Raw genomic sequence first — 13170 nt, 5'->3', positions numbered from 1 at the left:
TATCCCAGCTCTTCCCAGCTTTGTAATGACATTGAATAGTGTAGAGTTTTTGGAGTTACAAAAAGCACATCCATCCATAATAAAAGTAATTAATACGACTAAATAAATGCTTATGGGATAAATTATGGGATAATTTTCATTTCTGGGGGAACTATTCCTTTAAAGCTAAAACACATCTACTGTATATGCTAGTCTACTCCTAAACACTGATAAAAATTCACTTTAAGAAGATAAACACTACTGTTTAAAAGCTCAGTAATATTATATACAGTATATATAAAAAAAGATTTTTTTTTTCTTTCATTTCAGCAATTACACAATAAATTTGTGTACATCTACATGGTGAAAAATTGATTTTAAAAAAGCTACCACAAAACTTTTAGGCAGCACAACTGTTTTCAACATTGATAGTAATAATAAATGTTTCTTGAGCACCAAATCAGCAAAAATTCAGCTTTGCATCACAGGAGTAAATTACATTTTAAAAATGTATTAAAAAAGAAAACAGTTACTTGAAATTGAAATAATATTTCACAATATTACTGTTTAACTGCATTTTTGATTAAATAAATGCTGCCTTGGTGAGCACAAGAGTGCTAAATAGGATGTTTTGTTTTACACATTTTTGCAATATTACTTGAAACTGTCTTTACTAACTGATAAAAGACTATTCATTAGGTGCACTGAAAGTAATAATATTAATATACATCATCTGTGCACGAGGTAGGGCCTTAAAAACATCAGCCAATCGTTTACGCGATCATCGCATAAACGATTGGCCCTCTGGCTTGTCAATCACTGCCTTGACGTTCCTTGTGAGAGACGTGCCCGGCTGCGTGCTCTAGTAACTTTCCACACTCCACAGGCGCTGCATGCAATGTTTTTGTCAGGAGACAGGAGTAACAACTGCAGATTATGAGTTACCTGCGGTGAGTCTGACATAATGAATCCAAAAAACACGACACGGCAAATGCCGGTGTTAAACACAAGTTTTGGGAGGCGTTCCTTTGAAATGAGCTGTGAAGGAAGGGGGGTTGTTCTTACGCATGCGCTCATTTCAAAAACTCAGTAACAGTTTTTGGATTCTCAGTCGAAGAAAAAATCCTCTCTATCACCTTTAAGATAAAAAAAACCTTTAGAACAGTATTGTACACATTAATATTTAGTCTTTCTCATCTAGGAAAATGAACCTGATGACTCCTGCACTACACCAATTTTTGTTTTTCAATAAAATGTACTCTATGATGAGAATGTCCTTCCCCAATACCACGTGCAACTGACTAGCAAGCAGCAAATTATGTTCATTGCTTTGATGTTAACTAGTGGCAATTTTTAAAGAAAAGGCACAGGCTTTTCAGTATGCTCCATCCACACTAAAAAAATAACTATATCAATAAATCTATGTTTATTAGGCCAATGATATGATGAGAGTCTTCAAACTCATGTAAGTGATTTTAAGCATTTTTTTAAACTATTATTATAAATAAATTTATTGAGTGCATGTTTGATGCATGTAAAGTATTTAAACAGACACATAATAAATAGCATTTAAATTGTCTTTTGTACTATCATCCACAGATTTAAGACCTAGCAAAACGCTAATGCAGAATTTGGACTCCAATGACATGATAATTCATTTTTACTTATGCTCCAGGCCTCATGTGGAAGTGATATTTCCCATTGTTCATTTGCCCAGAATCTGATAAGGACTTCCTTGGCTGTTACATCTGTAAGACCATTATGTCGTTTTTCACTGTTAGCCAAATTCACATTCCAAGGACTTGGTTTCATCACAAGTGCATTAAAAAAATTAATAATCCACAAATTTTTAAAGTTTTATCTGCGCTCGAATGTAACCCCATGAGTCACGGGGCTCTCCTCATACAGCCTGAAAGTCTGCACTAACATATTTCACAAGGCATGCAGCAAATGTACGTTTAGGAATTAGCGTTAGCGTGCTAGCTTGTGCAGGAAAGCTGTTCCGATCTAGTCGCTGGCTGTGATCTGACGTGTGGCCATGTGTTTCTGCGAGAGCACGGCGGCAGCGTTCCCCTGGGAGCTGCTGTCAGCACAAGCTCAGGAAACAGTTATACTGTTCATATTTTTACAAGCAGCCTCTATGTGCAGCTAAAGTGAATCATGCTATAATCACTGCCAGCTGCAGCTCGCTAAGGCTCCAGGAATGAGGGGAATCTTTCATATGTAGGATTAATCTCTCCCTTCGGTATTTACCTTCACTGATCATCTGCTTTCACCTTTGCAGGCTCGTTTTGTAACTATACCGCCTGTCTCTCACGTCACAAGAGCTTTATATGGCCGCTGACCTATGGATCATCCAAAAGATCATGTTCACCTAATCTTCAAAAGTGATAGAAAAGCATTTGGCACTTAAGTCAACCTCATAGTGCCTCTCTGGATCTAAATAAGAAAAGAAAAGTCCAATTGAGGTGGAGGACTGATGCTGGAAGACTTTTACATAAAAAAAAAAATTCTATTTCAAATAAATGCTGTTCTGTTGAACTTTTAATTTATCAAAGAATCCTGAAAAAAAAAAAAATCAGCATATTACAATGATTTCTGAAGGATCATGTGACACTGAAGATTGGAGTAATGACTGCTGAAAATTCACCTTTGCTATCACAGGAATAAATTACATTTATATTAATATAAAAAACAGTTTTTTTTTATTGTAATATTATTTCCTAATATTACTTCTAGCTCCTTAGCACAGTGTTTGTATTGCAAAAACCTGGTTCACTCCTATTAGTTATGAATGGCAAAACTGCAACGTGCAATAAGGCAGAATACGCCCTGCCTTATAAGTAAAAGAGCCAATCGCTGATTGATAAATCATTGCATCACTGCAGCTCCTGTGAGGTTCCCATAGAAAGCTGACGCTTGTTTCCTTTAATGCTATTATGAATGTAATAGATAATAGTTGAATACACTGTGATCCTCTGTAAATGTATTTTCTTATTGTTCTTGTTATGCAATAAAAAAAAAAAACTGATGCTGCATTCGAAATCGAATACTTCTCTACTATATAGTACGTGAAAAACAGTATGCGAACAGAGTAGTATGTCCGAATTCATAGTATTCGAAAAACAGTAGGCGAAAAGTACCCCTATGACTTACTACTTATGGATTTTGAAGTGTGCATATGATGGACACTTTACTATCCCATGAGGCCACGGGAGAGGATTTGTGAATGGAGTTGAAGGGACATAACTGAGTAACTGAGTAACAAAATGATAGATGTAGTACGTCTGAATTCATTCATACTACACACATTCGTACTATATAGAATATACTTTTTCAATGGTCGTGAAGTAAATTTAAATTCAAATGTAGTACCTACTCAACAGTACAGATTTTGGACACAGCCACCGCCACTGAAAACCGACTGTCATTGAGATGTCGTAATTGAACAAAACTGTCATTGAGATCTTGTAACCGAACAAAACTGACTGTCTTTGAAATGTCATAACAGAACAAAACAAAACCGACTGACACTGAAAACTGACCATCGCTGAGATCTCGTACACAAACAAAACCGATCGCCATCAAAATCTTTTAATGAAACAAAACTGACTGTCTTTTAAATCTCATGACAGAACAAAACAAACGGTCATTGAAAACCTACCATTGTTGAAATCTCATGACAGAACAAAACCAACTGACAATGAAAACTGACCGTCATTGAGATCTCGTAACCGAACAAAACCGATTGTCATTGAAATCTTGTGAAGGAACAAAACTGTCTGCCATTGAAATTTCATAACCCAGCAAAACGGACCGTCATTGAAATCTTGTAACCAAACAAAACCGCCCGACATTGAAATCTCGTAACGAAAAAAAAAAAAATTGACAGCCTTTAAAATTTTATAAAAGAACAACCAAACAAAACAAAACCGACCATCACTGAAAACCGAACGTCATCGAGATCTTGTAACCGAAGAAAACCGACTGTCTTTGAAAACTCGTAAAAGAACAACCGAACAAAACCGACTGTCTTTGAAATCCCATGACAGAACAAAACCGTCTGTCACTGAAAACTGACTGTCATTGAGATGTCGTAACCAAACAAAACTGACTGTCATTGAAATCTTTTTTGAAAAACGCTATTTGAGCATAAGAAACAACATTTATAGGACAGTTCATGAGTTCATGTCAGATTTTGTTGCTGATTTGAAATACATTATTTAATTGTGAGATTTTAAGATTTCAGGAGTTTCCCATTCAAATAGATAGGACTGGGTCTTGGATGCCTGAAATAGCTGCCCAGAGGCATTGCAAATATGCCCGCTGAGTGAACAGACTGTCCTTGAAAGGGACTTTGATTTTATTACCAACCATTTGCAATAAAATTCAATCAGGTTTTTAAGCACTGGTTTAGTGTATACAATAGGCATACTTAAATAATTATCATTATTTTCAGTACAAACATACCACTTTTCATGCAACTGATGTTTAAAATAAAATGTAAAAAAAAAAAAAAAAAAAAGTAAATTATATGTTGACATTTTCTATTGACACAGCAACAACAACACTCAGAACCAACGAGATGCAAGATGGGGTGTTTTAAATGGGGTGTTTTGAGTTAAGAGTGTTGGGATATAGGAAACTTTGGTCCACTATCTAGAAAAAGCAATGAGTCAACTTCACAGGGACTTCAAAGCACAATGACCAAACCCTTAATAGTTTGCTTGTGAACAAAGTGTTCACAAATGGTATTTCTTCAAAGTAGAAGATTGAGTAATAAAGGCAAAGTGTTTAATGCTGACTGTGATTCAGTGAATGTGACTCCATGGGAACTTCTGTGAATATCCCAGAGCTTCACTCAATTGACATGAGTAAGTCCTTACTCAGCAGACACGATTCAGTGAACGTGACTCTTCATGAATATGATTCACTGGACGTGCTCCAAGTTAAAGAACACAGTTACTTTACGTCTGGCTCAGAAAGTAACCACCAAAAGGATCAAAGAAAAGCGGTCCGAGTGGGACATAGCAACTTGACCACACACAGAGAAAATCACAGATTGATGTGAACAATCCAGCATTGGGGGTTTGAAGTTAATTTTACACTGCCTACACACACTGATAAGTTACATTTTGGATGATGATGATGAATAATACTGTTATTAAACGTAGGCTGCGATTTTCAGGAAAAGCTCTGTCGCTGACTCGTTTGCAAACCCCGTAGTGTCACGTTCCAGTTTAATCCCTGTTAGAGGGGTCAAAGACCTTACAAATCGTGCAACAGGGGTGCTGGTTTCAGAGGTGAGGCAATCCTTATGCTCATTCAGTCACAAATCCTTCTGGAGTCCGCTGGAGACAAAAGAGATCAAGATGGGAGATTTTTCCCTCACATCCTTTTTGAATGAAGATTCATGAAGATGAGTGCTCTGTTCCCAGTTTGTCTTGTCTCACCTGTCAGGTTGTGCTCCGCTGGGAGACGGTGTGTATGAGTGAGCATGGATATCCCTGTTGCCTCACGGTAAGCTCTTCTGATTGAAGAACGAACTGGCCGCTGGCTTGGCACGGGTCGGTGGGAACCTTTCTGGTTCTGGTTAGCAAACTAAAGCCACTCGTGAGAGATCAGGCCCTTACTGATCCGAGCCTCCAGCTTGTTTCTAAACACTCAAAAGCTAAAGCGCTCAAATACTAAAGGTGCAGTCAGGCGGGGAAATTAGCTTAAGATACAATGTGTCAGTATAGCTACTGTTTAGATCATGGGGTGATACTGAAAACTACTGAAATGGACTCAACTTCTAGGAATTAGATTTTTTATGACTATGTTTTATGGGTTGACATATATATATATACTGTATATATACACTATATTAGGGCTGTGGCGATGAATTAATCCAATTAATCAATCTAATCGCACATTAAATTTGGCTGACCAATTATCCCCAAAAGATAAAGTCATTATTGTGTTAAATGAGAAAAGCAGCAAATAGACATTATAAAAAGTAGCTTTAGAAGAAATTTATTTGATTCAACATACAATTTATTACACATAAACATTTAGGCTACAACAGCCATGAGGCCATGAGGGTGAGTAAATGATGACAGAATTTAAATTTTTGGGTGAACTATACCGTTAATGTTTTTTTTTTTTTTTTTAATATAAATATGGAATATGATTTTTTTTTTTTTATGAAATAATATTCTGAATTAGAAACTAAAACTGCCAGTAGGTGGCGGTAAATGTCTAAATGAGTAAGTCGTTGGCCTTGTTTACACCTGGTATTAAGATGCGTTTTGGTCGATCGTTTACACCTGGTGTTTTAATCCACTTTTATCCACTTTCAACCACTTCTGTCCTGCTCTCTCCCTGTTCTGCTCTGGTAGCCACAAGATTACGTCGAACACTGTTCTGAAAATCAGGAATGGTGAGAACACATTGTGCTTGGTATGTTTTTGGGTCTTCAGCCGACAAAGTTTAAATCCTCTCTGGTTAGTGCGCTTTCCATGATGTTTACGCATTAGCTCAGTAGGCGAAGAGTAGGCATACTTTTGTGACTCACTGTTCGAACACATTCGACCACATGAGCGTTTACACTATGACAGTATTCCGGTTGAATGCGTTTTCGACTACATCTGGAAGTGGTTGAACGTGGACACTCTCAAAATGTTTTAGACCCCGTTTACATCTACATTTAGAGTCGTCCAATTATGATCTGATCGACCAAAACACATCTTAATGCCAGGTGTAAACACAGCCATTGAGTCATTCACTCGATTTGTTCAATTGTCTGATTCGTTCAGGAATTAAGTAAATGGCTCTGAATGGGCCACTGAATCATTGTTTCCCCTGAATCGTTCAAAACGCGAATTCATTCACAAACACCGCTATGGAACAATCGTTCTACTATGGCTTTATAGGTAACAAAAACAAAAATATAACACAATATTAACTTCTTATTCATTGAACTGTTGTTTAAATCAGTAACTAAATCCGTAACTTATTATTTAAATTAATGCATTAAATCGACAGCCCTAATTGGATTAATTAATTGGCACATTATGTAATTAATTAGATTACAAATTTTAATTGCTCAACAGCCCTAGGGTGTTTATGTATGTATACACACTATGGATTAATATTTTTTGATCAAAAATACAGTTAAAAATACTGTTTAAAATTTAAAAAAAAATGTAATTTATTCATGTGATGGCAAAGTCATTCTAATATTCTGATTTGGTGCTCAATTATTATTGGTGCTCAATAATTAGAAAAATGTATTAATTTTATTGTCGTATAAATGCCTATACTGTCACTTTGTTAATTTAACGCATCCTTGCTGAATAAAATTGCTAATTTCTACATTTTTTATGTATCTTACTTACTCCAAACTTTTCAATATTAGTGTATCATGGTTTCCAAAAAATATTAAGCAGCACTGAACATTGAACATGAGAAGAAATATTTTTTTGAGCACCAAATCAGCATATTAGAATGATTTCTGAAGGATCATATGACACTGAAGACTGGAGTAAATTAAAATGTATTAAAAAAAGAAAGTTCTTTTAAATTGCAATACTATTTTACAGTATTACTGTTTGTTTGTACTGTATTTTTCACAGAAATAAATGTGGCTTTGGTCAGCATAAAATACTTCTTTTAAAAACATTAAAAATCTTACCAACCCCAAAGTTTTTAACGATAGTGTATGTGAGACATACTCTCATAAAAAATATGGATTTTTTATATCCTCTCATTAATACAAACCTGTTTCTCATTACCATTAAGAACACCAGGATCAGCTCTTTGTAATTTTACTGTAAAACTGTCACCTACAAAACATGTAAATGAAGCCGTTGAGGTGCCGATGCCACCCATTAAGCCCCTCGGCCTTCCAGGCTGGTGAGCACGTTCCACAGCTACGAACACTTCTTCCTCCCTCCATCTCAAACTCCACACAACGGAGACCGCTAGATGTATTTTCACTGGCATATTTTTTAATATTAGCTTCAGAAAATGACACTAGTATTTGCGAAGTAAAAGAAGTCTAAATGGGCCATTTCAGCCAGAGTAAACACATTTAGCAATGAGGTCAGAGGCTGCAGCAGTGGAGTCAAGCAAGTTAGATAATTTTGTCAAAATGTTTAACGTCCTGCTAAACCATTTGGGAAAAACAAGAGCGGCAGCTGCTGTTGACTTTGGCAGCCGAGTGTATACTCTAGGCTTTAAACATGTAAATCAAAATGCTCCATCTTCAAATGTAAGTAGACATTTCATACCTGGTCAGTTGTAGGTCCTGGCAGAGATGCTGCGTTAGATGGCCGGCATAAAGCGTGCTATATGTGCGTACACATTTTTAATCAGGAACCCCAACTCTAATGACTTCCGCAAACAAGACGGCGGCCATTTTCTTAATGCTGCATTGTCAGCGAGCCTGTATGAGGAAGCTCTTATATTACAGCTGACACTTGACTTACTAGGTGGATAAAATACTATTACATTTCAAATTCCACATATACTCTCACTACTTCCAAAACAAAGTTCACGTCCACCTTCATCTCATGCTTTGTGTGAAGGGCGTGTATAATCTTACGTTTTCACAGACTTTGACCTTCAGCATCGGTGAAAGGCAGAGCCTTGAATATGTCATCGTGATCTACAATGCAATAGCGTATAGTGTTACATGAGTATCCCCTGAGCCGGTTTCGTTCAGCTCTCATTCCTCTCCAAGTAGCAGTAATTGTTTGTGGAGCTTTAAAATGGCTCGCTAATTTTCTTGAGCTTTTTTCTGCACTCTTTCGGCGACCTGGAAAAACAGATCACCTTCCAGAGGGATTTTAAAGAACATGACAACTCAATGCTGCCTGGGCACATATCATGGGTGCTCAAGTATTTTTTGCTAGAAACTGATGTATCCAATGGGCTTATGCTAGCAAAAATGTCACTTTGAATGAATGCACTGTTAATGTGTGTAAATTTATTTTTTTTTGGCCAGAAAATTGAACCAATGTATACATGTTTTTGTTTTGCCTGGGTATCGAACCCACAACCTTGGCATTGTTAGTGCAACACTCTACCAGTTGAGCAAACAGGAAGAGAAAAATAACAGGAGAAGGAGAACAGCTCATTGTTGTTTCAATAGAGTCATGTTGTTTACAAGCTCTTGAATAGGTTTCTATTCTCAGATGTGGGTGAAATTAGTTAATTTACTTAACACTGCACTTTTGCTTTCATTTAACTATGATAAAGAACAGAAAAATCTCATTTAAATCTGGTGCTTAAAAAGAACAGATGTATTTTCTCTCATTTCCAGCATCTCTGTTTGTCACTATACACATAGTGCATCTTGATGACACATTGGATTTGCAGCTCTACTTGACTGGTCCAGAGGGAAATCAGGGTTTTTTAATGGGAAACAGGCCTCAGTCCTGTTGGGGACATATTAGGCTTTGTATTCCTTTTCTGAGCATTCCAGAACACTAAGCACAGCTTGAGGACAGAGAGGAGCAGGGGGAAAATCTTTTTGGAAACACAGTCCTGCTTTAATTACACCGACACCTCAAAACTGGTTTATGTTGTGTTAAGGTGACATTGGTTCAACCTAGATTTGCTGGATAAATACACACTGAAGTCAGAGCAAGCGAAGAGCATTAAATGCGTCGTAGGGTGTGTGCTTTGGGAGAGTGTTACAATGAAAACAAGCACTCCGTATGGACAAGGGAAAAATCTGCGGTGGTGCTTTGGATAGTAAATAAATCCAGGCCCCTACATCAATATGGTTCTAAACACATTAGACGGAACACATTACCAAAGATAATCTCCTGTTGTGAGGAAAACCTCACAGCATTGCAATATTAACACGATCCCAGACTTAACTAGCTATTCCAAAGCAGATGGTTTTAAAAAATAGAAAATCATCATTCATTTGCAAATTATTGTCAGTGTTACAGACATATAGTCAAGTTTGTGCATTATTGGTGAAGATTTTTCAGTCTCTTTCTGCAGATTACATTCTTACACCAGTAGGTGGCAACAAATGACTATCTTTGAGAGAGTCAATGAATCAACTAAACAGATTTGTTCAAAAACTGAATCAAAGTATACATGTTTTTGTTTTGCCTCGGTATTGAACCCACTACCTTGGCGTTGCTAGCGCAATACTTACTTTTTCTTCAGGAAAAGAGTACATACTTTTAGGGGGTAGTATAAATTAGGCGGATTGGGACACAGCATGATTTATTCCGGAACAACACATGTGAGTCTGTCAATCACTTACTCAATGATTCATTTAAAAACATTCATTCAGAAATTAATCAAAAACAGTGGCTGAATTCGCAATAACATGCTAGCATACAACTTACTATGTGTGCTATATCTTTAGATGGCAAAAATAGAAAGAGTAGTAAGCTAGTATGCTATTCTGAATTTGGCCACTGATTCCTTCCCGAAAAAGAAACAAGTGACCCTCCTTTTTGAGTGATACAACTCAAATGATTCATTCAAAAAACTGATTCATTCAGGAATTAAACAAGTGACAATCTTTATGATTTAGTCAACTAACCATTTACTCAATGATTTGTTTAAAAGCACTGATTCATTTCAGATCAAAACAAGTAACAATCTTGAAAAGTGAATCAATGAATCATTCACTCAACCAAAAACAGAGGCTGGATTCAACATACCAGACTACTTAGTATGTGTACTATATCTTTTTATGGCAAAGACAGTAAGAGCAGTATGCTATTATTATTATTATGTATTCAGCCAATGATTAATTAGAGAAAAGAAACAAGTAACTGTCTTTCTGAGCAAGTCAATGAATCATTCCCTCAACTGATTCATTAAAAAAAACACTGATTCATTCGGGAACGAAGCAAGTGATTACTAAGTGAATCATTATATAGTCATTTTTAATTAGATTAATGTATAATCAACGTTTTTCTCACTTGTCAAACATCTTGGATAGATTGCTCACAAAGCATATAGCAATGCATTGTGGGATTGCCTTTTCCCTCAAAGGACTTAGAATTTGGTCAAAAGAGTTCAGAACAGCCTTTTTTGTCACTGCTTAATAACTGGAATAGAGCCACTTTGTGTAACTATGACTACAGTGATATCTGTAACTGTGATGACAACCTTTATCCATTCTGACATCATCTCCATTGATCTCATCCAACCTACGTGTATGTCAGAGCAATTGGGAGTAAACGTGAGGCTCGGTGGGATAGGTACTCACCCTTCCCGGGTGTTCTCGAGGCCAGTCAGCGGGGAGAGATGGTGGGGGCTGCCAATGTCGCGGTCCATGCGGGGCTGCCTGGGGGGCAGGTCAGGTCCAGAAGAGAGCAACTCAAGTGGGGCACCATTGTGTGTTGTGCTGGAGCCGGAGTACAGGCCTGGAAGACAAACAAAACTAATGCGCAAAACATGTCTGATAAACCTCAAGGAGCCCTCATGAACGGCACATTGACCAAATTAAATCTCCACAAAACAGCCCTTAATGGCAACAAGCACTTGTTATGACAACAAAAACTCACCAAGGCCCTTTGGATGAAATTAAATGTTCTGTGCTGTTAGCAATTTACTGTACATGATGTATGTTGTCGTGCGGAATGGATTTGATTGACTGTTGCTATTTTGAACATATCTTTGACAGATCGGATAAATGAATGGAACGGTAGAAATAACAAGTTGAGACAGGTCTACTATAAGCTACTTGCATTGAAATGAATGGAACAGGTGGGCTAGATCTTTAGCCAAGGACACAAAACCTTGAAGCAAAAAAACAGAAGATACATCAACTCCATCCACAGTTTATAATGGAAATAACAGACATAGATCAGATATCCAACTGGTCCAAATGTCATCCCACCATAGATTATACTACTGTATGCAAACCAGGCCAGATGAAAATGATAGTTGCTCGTTCCGTAAAGGGGCTTCTTCCGTCCCCGGGCTTCTTGTGCAGCCTAAGAGACTGACAGGCGGACACTGATCCCGGTTGCTCCGGCTGTTAATGTGTTCCTCTGAATTTGCCCAGTAATTGTTTTCCCAGAAGGCCTCTGGGGGGACGGCTATGCACTGACAGTCCTCAGCGGCTCGTCCCAGCACCCCTTCTCTTTGTGTTCCTCTCCAACTGCTTTACAGTGGAAGCGGGGCCTATCTGACAGTTTTCTGAACTGGTTACAAACTTGATTCATTACCCGAAATCATCAATCAAAGTCCTTAAATGCTTTCCCCTTTAGCCCTAACATCTGCTACCAGACTGGGAAGCATTCAACAAGTAATGGCCATGATTGCTTTAGTTGTTATCTGCTGGAGAGAAGGGAGGGGGAGTCCACCAGGAGGCAGAATCAGACTCTAATGGCTTAGAATAATCACGAATTTCTAGATATATATTAGTGCTGTCATAATTAACAAGTTGACATATCTGAATAATTTTTTTTCAGTTTAACGTGTTAAAAATATTTAACGTTGCATCCGTTTATTTCCCTTCATCCTTTAGCTAGTGTTACATTATATGATCATGGTTTCATTCATTCAAGTGCTATTAAGCCATTCAAGTGCGATTATACAGAAAAAAGAACTTAAATCTGTACCGACACGCTGTCTGTGAATCTCCTGTCTGTGTGACATACACATTACTGGTACGCACAGAAAGCCACTTCATTCAAGAAGGCCACATTCAGATTTCCTACCTGTTAGATCAAATATTTAAAATATACTGTCTTTATATTGTTTCTACATTAATTTGGAGATTAAATGTGAAATATTAAAAACTATAATGTTAGGTTCGATTAATCGCGATTAATTACAGAAAAATGTGTGATTAAAGGTACAGTTTGTAGGACCTGCCACTAGAGGGCGCACTACCAAAACAATAACATTCGCGTGGTTTGATGACGCAAAGAAGGTGCTTGGAATGATGGGATTTGTTGTCTTCTACCCAACCGCTGACGGCCATCAATCAGACGGAAAGATAAATCGTGGATTTAACGGATGAAGTAAAGTTTGATGTCATAGTTTTATTATATTGAATTAGACCCGAGTTCAACGATTTGCGCGAGTAGATTACATACAAAGTCAATGCAAAGACGCGATCAGACTATGCGTGGGTCTAGAGACGCGATGCCCCACATTTAGCGTGTATGCCGCATAATACTAATCGTGTTGATCGTTATAATGGCATATGTTTTCTGT

The 13170-nt window shown here is 37.4% G+C and overlaps 1 protein-coding gene across 1 annotated transcript in view; it reads right to left on the bottom strand.

Moving 5' to 3' along the window:
* The window catches only part of LOC137026312 (zinc finger protein GLIS1), a 98221-nt gene that overhangs the window by 8576 nt on the left and 76475 nt on the right, over positions 1 to 13170 (bottom strand). The window contains exon 8 of the mRNA XM_067393603.1: positions 11210 to 11366. Within this exon, the coding sequence (XP_067249704.1) occupies positions 11210 to 11366 (157 nt within the window). The remainder of the gene's footprint in view (positions 1 to 11209; positions 11367 to 13170) is intronic.

The sequence above is a fragment of the Chanodichthys erythropterus genome, chromosome 9 (assembly GCF_024489055.1).
Source record: "Chanodichthys erythropterus isolate Z2021 chromosome 9, ASM2448905v1, whole genome shotgun sequence".
NCBI lineage: Eukaryota > Metazoa > Chordata > Actinopteri > Cypriniformes > Xenocyprididae > Chanodichthys > Chanodichthys erythropterus.
This window is presented reverse-complemented; position numbering and strand designations above follow the sequence as displayed.